This window comes from Saccopteryx bilineata, chromosome 1 (genome assembly GCF_036850765.1).
Source record: "Saccopteryx bilineata isolate mSacBil1 chromosome 1, mSacBil1_pri_phased_curated, whole genome shotgun sequence".
NCBI lineage: Eukaryota > Metazoa > Chordata > Mammalia > Chiroptera > Emballonuridae > Saccopteryx > Saccopteryx bilineata.
In genome coordinates, this window is record NC_089490.1 from 222,113,562 (window position 1) to 222,134,878 (window position 21,317).

The following is a 21,317-nucleotide window of genomic DNA, read 5'->3' on the forward strand; positions in this document are numbered from 1 at the left end:
TACGAAGGAGAAATAAAAACATTCACAGATACAGAAAAGATGAGGGAATTTATCATCAGAAAACCCCCACTCCAGGAATTACTAAAGGGGGTTCTCCAATCAGATACAAAGAACAAAAAAAAACAGAGCTCCAAGAAGTAAAAGCTCCAAGAAGAACACAATACAACTAAATTTAAACTGTGACAACAACAAAAAGAAAGAGGGGGAGAAGATGGATATTAACAGTAGCAAAGGACGATGGAGTGCAAAAGTACTCACAAAATAGTTCGCTACAATGAACAGGGTAGGGACCCTTTTCATTACTCAAAGGTAACCACCATTGAAAAAACCACCACAGAAGCACATGAGATAAAAAAGATAGCAACAGAGGAAAGATGTATGGAATACAACCAAATAAAAACAAAAGATAGAAAAACGAAAGAGAAGGATCAAACAAGACACAAAACTAACAGAAAGCAAGATATAAAATGGCAATAGGGAACTCACAAGTATCAATAATTACACTAAATGTAAACGGATTAAACTCACCAATAAAAAGGCACAGAGTAGCAGAATGGATTAAAAAAGAAAATCCAACTGTATGCTGCCTACAGGAAACTCATCTAAGTAACAAGGATAAAAACAAATTCAAAGTGAAAGGCTGGAAAACAATACTCCAAGCAAATAACATCCAAAAAAAAGCAGGTGTAGCAATACTCATATCGGATAATGCTGACTACAAGACAGGAAAAGTACTCAGAGATAAAAATGGCCATTTCATAATGGCTAAGGGGACACTGAATCAAGAAGACATAACAATTCTTAATATATATGCACCAAACCAAGGAGCACCAAAATATATAAGACAGCTACTTATTGATCTTAAAACAAAAACTGACAAAAATACAATCATACTTGGAGACCTCAATACACCGCTGACGGCTCTAGATCGGTCATCCAAACAGAGAATCAACAAAGACATAGTGGCCTTAAACAAAACACTAGAGCACCTGGATATGATAGACATCTACAGGACATTTCATCCCAAAGTGACTGAGTATACATTTTTCTCCAGTGTACATGGATCATTCTCAAGAATTGACCATATGTTGGGCCACAAAAACAACATCAGCAAATTCAGAAAAATTGAAGTTGTACCAAGCATATTTTCTGATCATAAAGCCTTGAAACTAGAATTCAACTGCAAAAAAGAGGAAAAAAATCCCACAAAAATGTGGAAACTAAACAACATACTTTTAAAAAATGAATGGGTCAAAGAAGAAATAAGTGCAGAGATCAAAAGATATATACAGACTAATGAAAATGACAATACGACATATCAGAATCTATGGGATGCAGCAAAAGCAGTGATAAGAGGGAAGTTCATATCGCTTCAGGCATATATGAACAAACAAGAGAGAGCCCAAGTGAACCACTTAACTTCTCACCTTAAGGAACTAGAAAAAAAAGAACAAAGACAACCCAAAACCAGCCGAAGAAAGGAGATAATAAAAATCAGAGCAGAAATAAATGAATTAGAGAACAGAAAAACTATAGAAAAAATTAATAGAACAAGGAGCTGGTTCTTTGAAAAGATCAACAAAATTGACAAACCCTTGGCAAGACTTACCAAGGAAAAAAGAGAAAGAACTCATATAAACAAAATCCAAAATGAAAGAGGAGAAATCACCACAGACACCGTAGATATACAAAGAATTATTGTAGAATACTATGAAAAACTTTATGCCACTAAATTCAACAACCTAGAAGAAATGGATAAATTCCTAGAAAAATACAACCTTCCTAGACTGAGTCAAGAAGAAGCAGAAAGCCTAAACAGACCTATCAGTAGAGAAGAAATAGAAAAAACCATTAAAAACCTCCCCAAAAATAAAAGTCCAGGCCCTGACGGCTATACCAGCGAATTTTATCAAACATTCAAAGAAGACTTGGTTCCTATTCTACTCAAAGTCTTCCAAAAAATTGAAGAAGAAGCAATACTTCCAAACACATTTTATGAGGCCAACATAACCCTCATACCAAAACCAGGCAAGGATGGCACAAAAAAAGAAAACTACAGACCAATATCTCTAATGAATACAGATGCTAAAATACTAAACAAAATACTAGCAAATCGAATACAACAACATATTAAAAAAATAATACATCATGATCAAGTGGGATTCATCCCAGAATCTCAAGGATGGTTCAACATACGTAAAACGGTTAATGTAATACACCATATCAACAAAACAAAGAACAAAAACCACATGATCTTATCAATAGATGCAGAAAAGGCTTTCGATAAAATACAACACAATTTTATGTTTAAGACTCTCAACAAAATTGGTATAGAAGGAAAATATCTCAACATGATAAAGGCCATATATGATAAACCATCAGCTAACATCATATTAAATGGCACTAAACTGAAGGCTTTCCCCCTTAAATCAGGAACAAGACAGGGTTGTCCACTCTCTCCACTCTTATTTAATGTGGTACTAGAGGTTCTAGCCAGAGCAATCAGACAAGACAAAGAAATAAAAGGCATCCATATCGGAAAAGAAGAAGTAAAGGTATCACTTTTTGCAGATGATATGATCCTATACATCGAAAACCCCAAAGAATCCACAAAAAGACTACTAGAAACAATAAGCCAATACAGTAAGGTCGCAGGATACAAAATTAACATACAGAAGTCAATAGCCTTTCTATATGCCAACAATGAAACAACTGAGAAGGAACTCAAAAGAATAATCCCCTTCACGATTGCAACAAAAAAAATAAAATACTTAGGAATAAACATAACAAAGAATGTAAAGGACTTATATAATGAAAACTATAAACCATTGTTAAGGGAAATTGAAAAAGATATAATGAGATGGAAGAATATACCTTGTTCTTGGCTAGGAAGAATAAATATAATCAAGATGGCTATATTACCCAAAGCAATATACAAATTTAATGCAATTCCCATCAAACTTCCAATGACATTTTTTAAAGAAATAGAGCAAAATATCATCAGATTTATATGGAACTATAAAAAACCCCGAATAGCCAAAGCAATCCTAAAGAAAAAGAATGAAGCTGGGGGCATAACAATACCTGACTTCAAACTCTATTATAGGGCCACGACAATCAAAACAGCATGGTATTGGCAGAAAAATAGACACTCAGACCAATGGAACAGAATAGAAAGTCCAGAAATAAAACCACATATATATAGTCAAATAATTTTTGATAAAGGGGCCAACAACACATAATGGAGAAAAGAAAGCCTCTTCAATAAATGGTGCTGGGAAAACTGGAAAGCCACATGCAAAAGAATGAAACTGGACTACAGTCTCTCCCCCTGTACAAAAATTAACTCAAAATGGATCAAAGATCTAAACATAAGACCTGAAACAATTAAGTACATAGAAGAAGACATAGGTACTCAACTCATGGACCTGGGTTTTAAAGAGCATTTTATGAATTTGACTCCAATGGCAAGAGAAGTGAAGGCAAAAATTAATGAATGGGACTACATCAGACTAAGAAGTTTTTGCTCAGCAAGAGAAACTGATAACAAAATAAACAGAAAGCCAACTAAATGGGAAATGATATTTTCAAACAACAGCTCAGATAAGGGCTTAATATCCAAAATATACAAAGAACTCATAAAACTCAACAACAAACAAACAAACAATCCAATAAAAAAATGGGAAGAGGATATGAATAGACACTTCTCCCAGGAAGAAATACAAATGGCCAACAAATATATGAAAAGATGCTCATCTTCTTTAGCTATTAGAGAAATGCAAATCAAAACGGCAATGAGATACCACCTCACACCTGTTCGATTAGCTGTTACTAGCAAGTCAGGTAATAGCAAATGTTGGAGAGGCTGTGGAGAAAAAGGAACCCTCATCCACTGTTGGTGGGAATGTAAAGTAGTACAACCATTATGGAAGAAAGTATGGTGGTTCCTCAAAAAACTGAAAATAGAACTACCTTATGACCCAGCAATTCCTCTACTGGGTATATATCCCCAAAACTCAGAAACATTGATACGTAAAGACACATGCAGCCCCATGTTTATTGCAGCATTGTTCACAGTGGCCAGGACATGGAAACAACCAAAAAGCCCATCAATAGATGACTGGATAAAGAAGATGTGGCACATATACACTATGGAATACTACTCAGCCATAAGAAATGATGACATCGGAACATTTACAGCAAAATGGTGGGATCTTGATAACATGATACGAAGCGAAATAAGTAAATCAGAAAAAAACAGGAACTGTATTATTCCATACGTAGGTGGGACATAATAGTGAAACTAAGAGACATTGATAAGAGTGTGGTGGTTACGGGGGGGAGGGGGGAATGGGGGAGGGAAAGGGGGAGGGGGAGGGGCACAGAGAGAACAAGATAGAGGGTGACGGAGGACAATCTGACTTTGGGTGGTGGGTATGCAACATAATTGAACGACAAGATAACCTGGACTTGTTATCTTTGAATATATGTATCCTGATTTATTGATGTCACCCCATTAAAAAAATAAAATTATAAAAAAAAAATACAGTGGTATCATTGAGAAATAATGCTCTGCTTATGACTAAAAAACACAATCAGAAAGAAAAATATTATTAATAGTATTAAATTTCAATAATATTGCTAGGATGTGACTCATATCAGATTTGATGGGAAGTCAAAGGCATTTGCTGGAAGACAGGAACAGGAGAACAGCACTTAGGAGAAATGTCACATTTACTCCTAACGAGCTAAAGATTGGTAGACTCAAAGGTGGATATGGAAAAAGAAAGAGAGGGTTCAATGACAATGCTATATATTATGTAAGAACCCACCTGTCAGAATCAGATCATGCATTGGGCAATGAGAAGCTATTTCTCACAATATAATTCTCTGCAAATGTCAAATGTTAGAAATCATACAAAATTCATTCTCTCACCATAGATGTGAAGAATGATACTGTGGAGCTCAGTTTCTAATCGGAGTGACTGGGCAGGTGGAAGTTCAGGCAAAGGGGGTTGCCGCTGGTGGCGGAGTTGTTGGGAGGGGAGGGGAAGAGAGGGGAGGAGGGGAGGGGAGGGGAGGGGAGGAGTGAGCTAAGTTTGATGCCTTGCAGTGAGACAGGCCTGGGGGATACAAGTGGCTAGCGTCAGTAAGTGAAATTAGAAAAACTGACCAGTGAAACTTCATCTGAATTTACAAGGAGTCTTGTGTAAAATGAAACTTCCCTTACTTTCTGGCTTCATAGACTGCATGACAGTTGGCTTTCAAAAGCACCCCATCTTCAAGCCACAGTGTGAGCTATTTGCAGGGGAGGGTATCTTTCTGATTTCTGAGTCCAGAAAACAGATCTAGAGAGGGCAGGAACAATGAAGGGCCTGGGATCTCAACCCACCTCTCCAGCCTACCTGGCCCTCACACCTGTACCTGCACTCAACTGTGTTATTTCCTGGGAAGCCTCACTCTTATTCTTTTCACAGAATGTCTGATGAGCTTCCAGACACAGTAACTTCCTCACATTTATCTCTCTTTTGTGGGTTATTTCTGGACAAACCTTCCTAGAACTTTACCAAAAGACTAGAATCTCTCCCTAAGGACAACATGCAATTAGACTCTACAAGAAAACTTATCTGTAAATTCAGATACCCAGAGTTAGCCCAAAGGCATCCATTCTCAGAAATGTGTCAGACAACAAAATTTCTGATAGTGGGAACCCAATTCATATTCTTTTTAAAACAGGAAAAGTAATAGTACATTTCTGACCCATGTGGATTATATCTGTCAATCCACTAAACTAAGTGTTTTCTAGTTTTTCAAAAATGTTATGCCATGCTCAAGTAGACCTAGTAGTATCTCATTAGTTTTTTTAATCTTTCTATGCATAGACAAACAATATTGATGGTGATAAATACATGTGCCTATAATAATACAAATATAAAATTAATATAATATAAAATATGTAGGGAAAATGTCAAGCAAAATGTCCAGCATGTTTAAACAGTACCAAGATGAGAAGTGAGGCCATCAGGTGAAACACTGTCACTCACTGAAGCCAAACAAAGCCTTGCCTGTCTCCCACCCCTTCGCGGGGGAATGCGTCAGCTTGAAAGTTTTTTTACTCATTTATATGTGTCAACTTCTTTCAGAGACTTACAGTTCAGATGGTAAATTCTGGGTAAAAATTTTTATCAATCAGTCAAAATATTTGGAAATGAGAGTTCAGTTGGTGAAGATTACGGCAAAATGAAGAAAGTGATTTTAGAATTCTTGTCTGTCTTCATGGGATTATGAGCCAAACTGCAATGTGGCTGATAAAAGATGTTCTCTTGTGAGAGTAGTTTAGAAGTTGTGAATCTAGACATCTCCCTGATTGAAACATCTGACTGTACACCCTTTTAAATTCCATGCAGCAGGAGTATGATTTTCATTTGATGAGCAAGAGAGATGGAATTCCAGTGTTTGTTCCGGTCAGCAGTAACACTTTTCCTTAATCACATGATTATATGTTCAGACAGAGAAAGAGTTTTCACTCTAGTTAATTATCATTTAATGGCCAGTAGATTATTTTGCATAAACGAATATGCAACAACAATATTAATAATCCCAGTAGTATTGATCAATTATTTCTTTCATCTAAATACTTTAATTCAGACTATCTTTCAAAGGAGAAATAAGAAGCATACCCAACAAAATGTATTAACTGTAAAGAAATTACATGTTAAGTGAAAGGAAAGGTATTTGAACAGAATACCCGCTGGTAGAGTAGCATATCGACCTTGGCCTTACCCTTTAATTTCAAGGCTTCTAATACCTTTGAATCAGCCGTCACATCACTCACTAGCTTGATTTCAATATTTTGCGAAGTCAGTTGGAGCAACTTTTCGAAAAGACGTTGACCCTAGGAAAAAATATTCAGAGACCAAGAAAATCAGAAAATCCAAATGGATGCTACTTTAAATAAGCATAAATAAACTAATTAAAATGAAAATTATTCATTTAAATTTTAAAAGGCAGGCATTCTAGCAGAAGAGTTTATATAAGGTAAGTACTAACATGACACAGATTACAGTCTGTTTTTTTTATTTTTTGAGTACTGCATTGTGCAGTTCAACAATTACTGCAATAATGATTTCAACACTAAAGTGTAAATTTACCCTTGTTTTACTTTTTCAGAAACTCTGAGGTTATCTACATGTGAAGAGACAGCAGAAAATATTAAACAGATGTGTTTGGGCCCAGAGAGACAGGGATTCCAGCCGATTTTCCAATTTAGAAACTGTCTTTCTTAATCTCACTGATCTCCAGTTTCTTCCTTCAGTAAAATGCAGATATTCGTAATCACTTTAAAAGGTTTTTGTGAGAATTAAAGGATTTAGTGATAGGTAATTATCCTTTAAATGTCAGCATTTGTGGACGGACTCATGGCTACTTACAGTGATTTGTCTGAATTTACCATCTTGTTTAAAACTTGTTTTATTGAATTCAATTAATGCTCTGCCTAGCAATCTATAATTATTAACAATCTAAAATTATTAGCTAAAAATAACTGAAATAAAAACAAAGTAAAAAAAGATTTTAAAAAACCTTTTTACATGCATAATAATATTATAGTAAATTTTAGTCTCGGGGAGAATCTGGCCAGTGAGAGGTCCACAGTCATTACCTGATCTCAGGTGAATGGATTGCAATATTATCCTGTTTATTTTCCTTTGTGTGCTTTTATGGACTCCCTTCTCCTGATCATAAAAGGAAACTGGTTTTCTTTTATTGATTTTTCAGTATTTTTGTTATTCAACTGCAAACTCAAATGCCCTCAGGGACTGGACAGGCAAGAAGGCTTTGGTCTTAATGGCCCGCAAGCCCAAAGTCTTATTTCACTTCAATAAGAACAGGCTGCTGATACCAAGCTATTTTGAGTACAATGGCCTTATAGTGTAACTTGATATCAGGAAGTGTGATACCTTCCACTTTATTCTTCCTTTTCAAGATTGCTGAGACTATTCATGTTCTTTTTTTGTTCCATATAAATTTTTGGAATATGTGTTCTATATCTTTGAAGTATGTCATTGGTATTTTAATTGGTATTACGTTGAATATTCATAAGTTGCTTTGGGTAATATAGACATTTTAATGATGTTTATTCTTCCTATATGCTTCCACTTGTTTGTATCTTCCTTGATTTCTTTTATCAATGTTTTATAATTTTCTGAGTACAAGTCTTTAACCTTCTTGGTTAAATTTACTCCTAGGTACTTTATTTTTTTTGTTGCAATAGTGAAGGGGATTGTTTCCTTATAGATCAATGGAACAGAACAGAGAACCCAGAAATAAACCCATATCTTTATGGACAACTGATATTTAACAAAGGAGGTAAGAGCATACAATGGAGTAAAGACAGCCTCTTTAACAAATGATGTTGAGAAAATTGGACAGCTACCTGCAAAAAAAATTAAACTAGACCACCAACTTACACTATTCACAAAATAAACTCAAAATGGATAAAAGACTTAAATGTAAGCCGTGAAACCATAAGGATCTTAGAAGAAAACATAGGCAGTAAGTTTGCCGACATCTCTCACAGCAATATATTTGCTGATTTATCTTCATGGGCAAGTGAAATTAAAGACAAGATAAACAAATGGGACTATATTAAACTAAAAAGATTTGCACAGCTAAAGACAATAAGAACAGAATAAAAAGACAAACTACACAATGGGAGAACATATTTGACAATATGTTTGATAAGGGGTTAATAATGAAAATTTATAAAGAACTTGTAAAACTCAACACCAGGAAGATAAACAATCCAATCCAAAAATGGGCAAAAGAAATGAATAGACACTTCTCCAAAGAGGACATACAGATGGCCAATAGGCATATGAAAAAATGCTCAACATCCCTAATCATTAGAGAAATGCAAATTAAAACCACAATGAGATATCACCTCACACCAGTCAGAATGGCGCTCATCAACAAAACAACACAGAATAAGTGCTGGCGAGGATGTGGAGAAAAGGGAACCCTCCTGCACTGCTGGTGGGAATGCAGACTGGTGCAGCCACTATGGAAAACAATGAGGAGATTCCTCAAAAAATTAAAAATGGAACTGCCTTTTGACCTAGCCATCCCACTTTTAGGAATATATCCCAAGAACACCATATCACTGATTCAAAAGGAGAAATGCACCCCCATATTTATGGCAGCATTGTTCACAATAGCAAAGATCTGGAAACAGCCCAAGTGTCCGTCAGTGGACAAGTGGATTAAAAAGCAGTGGTACATATACATAATGGAATATTATGGGACCATGAAAAAGAAGAAAATGTTACTTTTGCAACAACATGAATGGACCTGGAAACTATTATGTTAAGTGAAATAAGCCAGGCAGGAAAACAAAATATCATATGACCTCACTCATTTGAGGAATCCAATGAACAATGTGAACTGAGGAACGAAATTGAGACAGAGGAGGGATCAAAGGGACCAGAGGAAAAGAGGACAGAGGGAAAGGGGATGAGAGGAGGGAATAATCCTGAAGGGAAGGGGGGAGGGTGCTATGAGGAGGGGAGCAAGGGAGAGGTTGAGGGGATTACGGGGGAGGGAGGATGCATTCGGGGTGACACTAGAATCTGTAAACACAATAAATTAAAATCAATAAAAGAAACATTTTGTCCCCCCCCCCAAAAAAAGAACAGGCTGCTGATAGTGATTTTATAGGAAGGATGTAGAGACTGAGAATGGAGGGATGTGGAGGAAGAGCAATGAACCTCGCAATTCAATCTTAGAAATTACAGAGCCCAAGATGAAACTCCTACGGCATTGGAGCACACAGGAAAATATAAGGGTGATAAGCATTTAGGGTGATGGCTAACAGTGCATTGGAAGAGAAAAAGAGAAAAAAGAATAAGTTTGCAAATAACAGAAGAAAATTGTTCAGCTCGAGGGAAGACCTACATCTACATGCTGAAAAGATAATAGAAGATGAAGGCAAAGGTGGGCTGTGGAAGACACCTTTACACACATCCTGTGAAATCTCTCAATGCCAAGGACAAAAAGGGATTCTTACAAACTTCTGGCTGAAAACAAAACCAATCAGTTACCTACCAAGGAAAAAATAAGACTGGCGTGCAGCTAACCATCTGTAACACAAAGTTAATTCAGACTGTGGAAGAAGAAGATGGAAGCCCATTCAAGGGCTTTACTTGACAGGGTGAAAGAAATATATGCACAGATATACAGATTTAGAGACTATATTACCTGCATAACCTATGAGGAATACAATCAAGGATGGACTTTAACTAAACAGTGAAAAATACAAAATATTATCAAGGAGGATGAAGGGGAAGACACAAATGATGGGCAGCGTGTTTTATGTCCTGGTAAATAATGATTTGCAAGTAGAAGAGACACATTACAGGGGTAAGTCTACGGCAAATCTATTAGATGCATTGTCAGTGGGGGCGCTATTACCTTAAAGGAGCTGAGAATCAGTGTGTGTGTGTGTGTGTGTGTGTAAGTTATAGTTTTATGAATAAATCACACATATAATTCAGTAATGTGCAAAATGTCTGTGGTATTAAAATTTCATGGGAGGGCAGGATAAGAAAAAAAATATTCTAAAAATCTCCTTAGTTATGTGACAATAAAAAAAAGAATCTCAGGCCCTGGCCGATTGGCTCAGCGGTAGAGCGTCGGCCTGGCGTGCAGGGGACCCGGGTTCGATTCCCGGCCAGGGCACATATGAGAAACGCCCATTTGCTTCTCCACCCCCCCCCCTCCTCTCTGTCTCTCTCTTCCCCTCCGGCAGCGAGGCTCCATTAGAGCAAGGATGGCCCCGGGCGCTGGGGATGGCTCCTTGGCCGCTGCCCCAGGCGCTAGAGTGGCTCTGGTCGTGGCAGAGCTACGCCCCGGAGGGGCAGAGCATCACCCCCTGGTGGGCAGAGCTTCACCCCTGGTGGGCGTGTCGGGTGGATCCCAGTCGGGTGCATGCGGGAATCTGACTGTCTTTCCCCGTTTCCAGCTTCAGAAAAAATACAAAAAAAAAAAACAAAAACCCACGAACACAATATTTCTAAATATATTTCTCAAAATTGGGCTGATTAAATACAAAATGAATGAAGGTATATGAAAATTGAATAGTACTATCAATAAACTTGATTATAAATATATATTTATATAGATTTCTCATTCTATGTCTCAAACACCTCAAAACAATTCTTAGACATCAGTGCAATGTTTACAAAAATTATTTAATGCCATTAATAAAACGTGAACCAAAATGAGATTCTATGGGCTTCATTCTCTGCTCATAATCTCATAAAGCGAGAAACAGACCATTAACCTGTAATTCTTAAAACAAATCTTAGCTACTTGAAAATTGAAAAAGTTATTGTCATCATGCCAAAAAAAAGGTGAAATTTTGTATTTTCTAGAAAGCTATGAATAAGTGAGCAGCACTTCATAGTAAAACAATGACATGAAGCAATAGCATGTTTCAGAGACCAATTTATAACTGTAAGTATTTTCAGTATTATAGAAAAAAATGAGTATCAAGTCACAGTCGTCACATTAATCTGGCAGGGGCACAGGAATGGAGAAATAAAAATAGAATTTAATAGAGCAAGCAATGGTACAAGCATGACTTTTATCACTAACAAAAGTGCTATTTTAATTCAGTCCGAAAAAAGATAGTGGTTTCATCAAGCCCACCTGGAAGGACCCTTTTATTATACCACATAAAATAAAATGTTCTCAAGTAGAATAAGAACATACCAATACCTTCAAGAAAATTTAGGCAACTACATGTACGGCCTTGGAATGAGGAAAACCTTCTCTGAGCTGTGGGAGGTGAAATGATGACCCCCAAAGATGTCAGGTCTTAATCTGAAGCAGGTAAATGTTGCCTTATTTGGAATAAGATATTTACAGGTGTGATTGGAGGTTTTGCGGTGAGGAGATTGTCCTGGATTATCTGAAGGGACCCTAAGTGCAATCACAGTGTACCTGTATGCGAGGCAGAGGGAACATGACAACACAGAGGACGAGGCAATGTGGGGATGAGCAGAGAGTTAAAGATGCTGGCCTTGAAGAGTATGATGACATGGCAGCAAGCCAAGGAAGCGGACAGCCACCAGATGCTGGAAGGGGCAAGGCGTGTATTGCCCCCTGGAGCCACTGGAGGGAACAGCCACCTTGCTGACACCCTGGGTTGAGTCCAGTGAAATTGACTTCAGACTTCTGCCTTCTAGAACTATGAGAGGATCTAGTTCTCTTTTTCAAGGCACAGTCTGTATCAATTTGTTACAGTAGCCACAGGAAATGAATATACAAGCTAGCTACATAGAAACAATAAATGACAAGACATAAATATACAATCACAACAGTTTAAAGAAATATACAGCAAACAATACAAGTTGATGCAAAATAGTAAAGTTTGTAATAAATATCTGCTACATAAATGAGAAGGTGGTTAAGAGCTGATCTCTACAAAGATATATTAGAAATTAATAAGAAAAGGTCAATAGCCCAAAGAAAAACAGCCCACGTGGCTGAGATGTAAGGAGAGGCTGGCTGTATGTAGTGAAGGGAAGTTTAAGCAAAGCAATCAAGGGATCTCTTTTTGTATTCAGAGACACTGGAAAACATGTAACAAATGGCAACATTTATTCTTGTTAGCAATTTAGGAAAAGGGTATTCATATTGCTTTCTTTCACTCAGAAATTCACACCTAGAAACCAATTCCAAAGAGATATAAGCACCAATATGTGTGTGTGTGTGTATGTGTGTATTTATGATTATATGATCGTGAAGAAATGTAGGATATATCTCAAGTGTACTATAATCCTACTTATGGATGTGTGTGTGTGTGTGTGTGTGTGTGTGTGTGTGTGTGTAGAAAATTTCAATCAAAATAAAAAAGTGCACCCTGGCCGGTTGGCTCAGCAGTAAAGCGTCGGCCTGGCGTGCGGGGGACCCGGGTTCGATTCCCGGCTAGGGCACATAGGAGAAGCGCCCATTTGCTTCTCCACCCCCACCCCCTCCTTCCTCTCTGTCTCTCTCTTCCCCTCCCTCAGCCAAGGCTCCATTGGAGCAAAGATGGCCCGGGTGCTGGGGATGGCTCCTTGGCCTCTGCCCCAGGCACTAGAGTGGCTCTGGTCGCAGCAGAGTGACGCCCCAGAGGGGCAGAGCATCACCCCCTGGTGGGCAGAGCGTTGCCCTTGGTGGGCGTGCCAGTTGGATCCTGGTCGGGCGCATGTGGGAGTCTGTCTGACTGTTTCTCCCCGTTTCCAGCTTCAGAAAAAAAAAAAAAGTGCACATGACTGATTAATCACATTAAATATTCAATGATACAGTCATAAGAAAAAATTAGGATACACTTGCATTGATTTTTGTTTTTAAATTTTTTTTAAAATTTTTTATTTATTCATTTTAGAGAGGAGAGGGGGAGACAGAGAGAGAGAGAGAGGAGAGACAGAGAGAGAGAAGGGGGGAGGAGCTGGAAGCATCAACTCCCATATGTGCCTTGACCAGGCAAGCCCAGGGTTTTGAACCGGCAACCTCAGCATTTCCAGGTCGACGCTTTATCCACTGTGCCACCACGGGTCAGGCCTGATTTTTGTTTTTAAATTTATGACTTAAGAGATGAGACCATACACACATAAATTGCCTCTACTCAGTTTGCTAGTTTATTTAACCAACTAGTTCAGTTATCTATAAGATTGATCTCTTATTTACTTACATATACTTACTAAAATTTTCAGTCTATAGGATATACAAAATCTGCCAAAGACATCAACATCAATATAAAATTTCCTTGTGCATCTGTTAGTGGAAACTCTTACTCACATACACAAGAAAGTGTCTTTTCAGCAAATTAATTCAAGACACTTGTTTTTTGTCATTTTTCCCCCTTCTTTTTCCAAGTGTGGAGGGGAGATAGACTCCCCCATGTGTCTGGACCAGGGTCCACCGAACAACCCCCATCTGGGACTGATGCTCATGCCCACAAACAAACTATTTTTAGTTCCTGAAGTGGAGGCTCCACAGAGTCATCCTCAGTGCCTGGGGCTGATGTGCTTGAATCAATCAAGCCATGGCTGTGGGGAGGGAAAGAGAGAGAGAGACGGAGAGAGAGAAGGGGGAAGGGGGAAGGGGGAAGAAGCAGACCGTCATTTCTCCTGTGTGCCCTGATCAGGAATCAAACCTGGGATATCCACACACCAGACAGATGCTCTACCACTGAGCTAGCCAGGGCCAAGATAGTTGTTTTCTAAGCTAATTCATTCAGCACACTTACTGGATGCCAGCTATGTGCCAGCGATAAATGACAAATCAGCAGATAAAACCCAATGTTTCAGATGCCAGGGTGAAAGAAGTACAGATTGAGGGGCAAACATAGCAGGGGCATTGTAAGCCAGGCTAAGGTGCTTGGAGAAGTTTCCCAGAGGAAGGAAGGAAAGAGAGGATGTTCTGGGTGGAGACCTGTGACAGAGAAGTAAATGTGCATTTGTAAGCCAGGGTGAACACTTCGGACCTCAGGAAAGCACTGTGAACCTCCATAGGATTTTACAGAGGGAAGAACATCATCGAATTTTTGTTCTGGAAATAATAAATAAATAAAACCCTCTGCCTCAAAATTGGAGAATAAACTATACAGGGCAAGACTGGAGGCTGAGAGAGTCATCACAAGTTTGGCGCATGGTTTGGTGTGAAATGTGGCCTGAGAGTACGTCAATGGCAAGCCGATAAACGGAAGGATCTCAGGGATTTATGAGATAGCAGAGCAATGAACTTGATGGGCAGGCTAGGGCTTGAGAGAGACCATGGAGTTGGGGGATGGTGGCCAGAGTCCCAGCAGCTCTCGGAGACAGACCTGTGAAATATGGAATTTCTTATCTGAAGCCAAAAGATGGTGGCCATGAACCAGTTCACACATGTCCTGAGCTCATGGACCAATCCCAGCTCAGGAACTTAGCAGGGAATACCCACGTTGGGGGCAGTGAGCAACAAGCACGCTTGCTGGATGCCAGCAGCGAGTGTCTGCTCTGTGGGCGTGCAGGCTGCCAGGTTCCATCCTGTGAAGGGATTTAATTACTTTCAACAGTTAATCATCAAGACCTTGCCTAATGATGGTAATCATAATCATGTACCCCATAGGTATGACCATAGCCATCCCTGTCAGGCACAGGTGAAGAGAGATGGATAAACTCATCATAACAGTAATGAGCCAGGAGACACCAAGGAATTCCTATTGGGAGCAGCGTGTTTGTAACAGAACCTCAGCCGCTGGCTTCCCACAGTGGCTAAAAAGTAGCATTGGGGCCCCTCCAGCATTTATCCTGACTGCAAAGGGGAGGCCAGCAATGTGACCTTGGCTGCGCCACTCAGCAGGCTCTGGAAGCGAGTGGATGGCTCAGCCAGTCAGTACTCCTGCTGCAGAGGAAAGGATGTCACTGGGGCACAGGAGTGAGAAAAACACTCAACTCTTCCATAGTTACTTGTTTCCAGTGGGCACAGGACCCCTCACAGAATAGAGGCAGAATTCCTTCAAGTCCTTACTCCCAATGGTCCCAGCTTCTCCACAGAGCAACTATGAGGGTGCTAGACATTCTTCATAAAAGTCCCAATGTCTTAAGAAAGCAGCCTAGACTCCTAATCCTCTACTTCTAAGGATTAACCCCTCGTAATTCAGCCAAAAGAAAACAATGCTTTGCACAGAGATACTTACTGCAGCAGAATTTATTTAGAAACAGAACAACAACAACAAGAAATAGCTTAAATGTTCAATAAAAGAGAACATTAATCTGGTGTATCCACTATATTGCATATTACGCAGCCAGTTTAAAATAATATTTACCAGTGTTTCTCATAATACAGAAATGTGCTTATGATATAATGTTAAGTTCAAAATTAAGATATGCCTTTCCTTATACTCTATAAGCATATGTATGCAATTCTGCATAAACTATTAAGCTAGTAATACATTTTTTTGTTGATGGTTACACAGATGATTTTGTTTCTCTCCCTTTTCTCTGTAGTTTCTAAATTTTTCCATTGTGAGAAGCTATTACTTTTATAATGAGAAAAAAGAATCCAACCTATTCTTTTTAAAAGAAAGTTCCCAAAACATAAATTGACTTTAGGGAAACAGAAAATACAGGGATGCAAATCTGGAGAGAAAATAACTGTAGAAGTAAACAACTTTAGCCTGACCAGGCGGTGGCGCAGTGGATAGAGCGTCGGACTGGGATGCGGAAGGACCCAGGTTCGAGACCCCGGGGTTGCCAGCTTGAGCGTGGGCTCATCTGGCTTGAGCAAAAAGCTCACTAGCATGGACCCAAGGTCGCTGGCTTAAGCAGGGGGGGGGGGGGTTGCTTGGTCTGCTGAAGGCCCATGGTCATGGCACATATGAGAAAGCAATCAATGAATAACTATGGTGTCGCAACGAAAAACTGATGATTGATGCTTCTCATCTCTCTCCATTCCTGTCTGTCTGTCCCTATCTATCTCTCTATCTGACTCTCTCTCTGTCGCTTTAAAAAACTTAAAACTAACTAACTAAATAAAATTATATAAAAAAAGAAGTAAACAACTTTAAAGAAAAGTCATTATTTAATCCCAGGAACTGGGAAGACTGTCTAGGTTCATGATTTATTCATGTCTATATGATTGGATTTAAAAAGGCATTAAGGAGGTTAAACTTCTGCTAATCATAGCACTTATGAGTTTATATCAGAATGATGATTTCCCTTGGAAATATACTGGAAAGCAAGTAAGAACATAATTAGGATCGCTCAACAGATGGGGAAAGGGAAGCCTGGAGAAGCTGCAGAAATGTACCAGGAAAGAACAGTGCCAGGAGAGGATGGGATTCACAGCAGGGAGCTCAGCTGACCAGTCAAGCCAGAGACCACACTCAGCCTGCCAGTCTGCTGGCTGCACCCCCCCACACACACTACCCTCTATACAGAAGTGAGGAGGGACCATGCTAATTTGATTCTGTGGCACCAGCAACAGCTCAATGCCTTCATAAATATTTGTTCAATAAAGGCATTGAAAACGATTCCGTAACCACATTTCATGGGAGAATGCTGATTTATAAGCATTTGCTGATGGTTGGTTTTGTAGAGCAGGGAAGAGATGCTATTTTGAAAGAAAGGGACACTGTTTCTATAAGGTTATGTAATTTTCATGCTGACACTGCACCAGTGTGACTGAAATAATATTTATTCTGGAGATGAGAAGGCCGAAGAGAAGTCTGTTCCAAATCCACAAGTAATCCCTCCTATCCCTGGCCATGTCTGGACAACAAAGCTATAAGAGTTAATAGGACAGGAACGCTAGAGCCCAGGAATATGTAGAATAGTTACAAGTTTGCCATACTATAATATTAGACATGCATGCAAGCCTTCAGATCAACATTAAAACAAAGGATAAAATGTCTCACCAACAGCAATCAAGCTTGACTAACAACAGGACAGTGCACACAGCTCACACAGGTACGCACAGGGAGTGTCCAGCTTGTGTGACTGGGGAGGCTGGGCCCTACCGGCCACCTACAATACAGGCCACTCTACCAAGTCTGGGAGATGCAGCAGCTCTACCTAATACTTAGAAACAAACATGAGGAAATAACCAGAAGTGGAGACAAAGAAACGTCTCCTAAAGAACAAAAGAAATCTCCAGAAAAAGAACATGGAGACAATCAAACTACTAGATACAGAGTTCAAAACAATGATTATTAAGTTGCTCAAGGAACTGAGGGAGAACTTCAACAAAGAAGTAATAAGCACAAAAATGGACATAGAAACAAACAAACAAAAAAACCCAGTCAGAGATGAAGGGTACACTAACTGAAACGAATAATTTACAGGAAATCAACAGTAGAGTTCATCAAGCCGAGAATCAAATCAGCAATTTGGAACATATGGAAGCAAAAAACACCCAATCAGAACAGTAAAAAGAAAAAAGAACCTCCCAAAATGAGGATAGTTTAGGGAGCCTCCAGGGTAGTTTTGGGTGTACCAACATTTGCATCATGGGGGTGCCGGAAGAAGAGTGATAGCAAGAAATCAAAAACCGGCCCTGGCCGGTTGGCTCAGCAGTAGAGCGTCGGCCTGGCGTGCGGGGGACCCGGGTTCGATTCCGGGCCAGGGCACATAGGAGAAGCACCCATTTGCTTCTCCACCCCCCCCTCCTTCCTCATTTGCTTCTCCACCCCCCCTCCTTCCTCTCTGTCTCTCTCTTCCCCTCCCGCAGCCAAGGCTCCATTGGAGCAAAGATGGCCCGGGCGCTGGGGATGGCTCCTTGGCCTCTGCCCCAGGCCCTAGAGTGGCTCTGGTCGCGGCAGAGCGACGCCCCGGAGGGGCAGAGCATCGCCCCCTGGTGGGCAGAGCTTCGCCCCTGGCGGGCGTGCCGGGTGGATCCCGGTCGGGCGCATGCGGGAGTCTGTCTCTCCCCGTTTCCAGCTTCAGAAAAATACAAAAAAAAAAAAAGAAATCAAAAACCTATTTGAAAAAACAAAGGCAGAAAACATTCCTAACCTGGTAAAAGAAAGTTTGTGGGGTGGGGGTGGGGGTGGGGGGGGAGTACCTTCTGTATGTGGAAAAGACATGGATTGCTGTGGCCACAGTGGGCGTCAGTATAGAATTTCCAAAGATCCCTGCCAACAATTCTCCTCATTCCTATCTTGGATGTGTGACTCGCTTTGACCAACAGAACAAGGTGGAAGCACCTGGGATTCCAGAGTGTAGGTTTTATGAAGCCTCACAGTTTCTGATTTGTCCCTTTAAGATATAACCACTAGCCTGACCAGGCGGTGGTGCAGTGGATAGAGTGTTGGACTGGGAGGTGGAGGACCCAGGTTTGAGACCCTGAGGTCGCCAGCTTGAGCGTAGACTCATCTGGTATGAGCAAAAAGCTCAACAGCTTGGACCCAAGATCGCTGGCCTGAGCAAGGGGTTACTTGGTCTGCTGAAGGCCTGTGGTCAAGGCACATATGAGAAAGCAATCAATGAACAACTAAGGTGTCGGATCAAAAAACTAATGATTGATGCTTCTCATCTCTCTCCATTCCTGTCTGTCTGTCCCTATCTATCCCTCTATCTGACTCTCTCTCTCTCTCTCTGTCCCTGTAAAAAAAAAACAAAAAACAAGAAAGATATAACCACTATACAGGGTGGGGTAAAAGTAGGTTTATAGTTGTTAGTATGGAAAATAATACTATGATTAATAAACAGTAATAGAAGAATAAACTCTGTGTTTCATATACTCAAAAATGTAAACACACTTTGCCCCACTGTGTATAAAGAATTTCAGGATAGTTTCCTGAATGAGGGAGACACATACAGAGACAGTGGTCCAGCCAGCCCCCAGACATCCCAGGCACCCCAGGTAAGATGCTGGGTAAGCGACGACAATCATCTTGGATTCTCCAGTCCCAGGCAGGCCACCTCAGCCAACATGCTGTGGATCAGAAGCAAGTTCTTTCTGCCAAACCCTGCCCAGAATCATGAACAAAGAAGTTATTGTTACTTTTTCTTTTTTGTGTGTGAGAGAGAGAGGTAGGGAGAGAAATGAGAAGCATCAAATCGTAGTTGTGCTACTTTAGTTGTTTATTAATTGCTTCTCTTATGTGCCTTGACTGGGAGGCTCCAGTGAGCCAGTGACCCCATGCTCATGCCATTGACCTCTGGGCTCAAGCCAGAGATGCTGGGATCATGTTGATGCTCCCGTGCTCAAGCTGGCTAACCTGAGCTCAAGTCAGATGAGCCCACACTCAAGCTGGCAACCTCCAGATTTCAAACCAAGGACCTCAGCATCTCAGAACAATGCTCTATCCAGTGTGCCACCACCATCCAGGCAGTGATTGTTATTTTTTAAATCACTAAGTTTTAGGATAATATATACAGCAATAAATACTTGAAATACCTGCTTAAACAGCAGATGTAAAAAAGTGCAGAACACAATTACAGATGGACCCGACAATGATGGTTCAATTTAGGATTTTTTTACTTTACAAAAGTATGAAAGTGATACCCATACAACTATTCTGTTTTTCACTGTCAGTATAGTATTCAGTAAATTGTATGAGATATTCAATACTTTGTTATCAAATAGGGTTTTTTTTTTTTTGTTTTGGGTTTTTTTTTTGTTTTGTTTTTTGGGTTTTTTTTACAGAGAGAGTCAGAGAGAGGGATAGACAGGGACAGACAGACAGGAATGGAGAGAGATGAGAAGCATCAATCATCAGTTTTTAATTGCGACACTTTAGTTATTCATTGATTGCTTTCTCATATGTACCTTGACCATGGGCCTTCAGCAGACCGAGTAACCCCTTGCTCAAGCCAGCAAACTTGGGTCCAAGCTGGTGAGCTTTACTCAGACCAGATGAGCCCATACTCAAGCTGGTGACCTCGGGGTCTCGAACCTGGTTCCTCCACATCCCATTCTGAGGTTCCATCCATTGCATCACAGCCTGGTCAGGCTCAAATAGGTTTTGTGTTAGAATCTAACATAGATTATTAGATGATTCTGTCTGACTGTAAGCTATGTAAGTGTTCTTCACCTGTTTAAGGTAGGCTAGGTGAACTATGATGTTTGGTAGGTTATATGTATTATATGCATTTTCAATATACAATATTTTCAATCTGTGATGAGTTTTTTGGAACATAATCCCATCGTAAATCAAGGAAAATCTGTAGTAAATTTATTCATTTCTTTAGTATAGTCTTTGTGCTTTTTGTTTGTTTTTGTCTACTTTCTGATATCATTTTACTTTAAAGTAGTATAGTTGAATAACATTTCAAGGCGCCAATGAAAGAATTATTACAGAAATAATTCCCTCATTGCAATACCTTGGAGATATTGCAGGTTTGGTTCCAGACCACTGCAATAAAGTGAGCATCACAATAAAGCAAGTCCTAATCTTGTTGGTGGAGGGTCTTGCCTTCAATTTGTAAAAAAAAAAAAAAAGTGTAACATCTGTAAAGCACCGTAAAGTAAAATGCAATAAAATTGGATGAGCCTGGATAGACTTATGTCAGCACATTTGTGAACAAAGAGACAAAACATTTCACCCTTGATGCGTAGAGGTCATCTATGTGGATAGAATAGCTTGGATAGCTCAGTGCTACCGTGATCATAGCAATATTAAAGGGAACACACTAAAGACAACCAGAATAATCTTCTTGTCTCCAGGACATATCATTCAGAGAGCATTTAATCAGTTGTCTAAAGGTTGTTCTTGTAATTAAAATTAGTATCTTTCTTTTTCTATTTGCCAAATATGACAAAATTAAGAATCTACAACTAATTAAGAG

At 39.6% G+C, this 21,317-nt stretch overlaps 1 protein-coding gene across 3 annotated transcripts in view; it reads right to left on the bottom strand.

The window, feature by feature from the left end:
- PLD5 (phospholipase D family member 5) overlaps positions 1 to 21,317 on the bottom strand; it is a 287,657-nt gene that overhangs the window by 103,369 nt on the left and 162,971 nt on the right. For 2 of the 3 annotated variants that reach the window (XM_066236384.1, XM_066236406.1), the window contains exon 4: positions 6,784 to 6,895. In XM_066236384.1, the coding sequence (XP_066092481.1) occupies positions 6,784 to 6,895 (112 nt within the window). The remainder of the gene's footprint in view (positions 1 to 6,783; positions 6,896 to 21,317) is intronic. The other variant, XM_066236396.1, reaches the window with a different exon arrangement.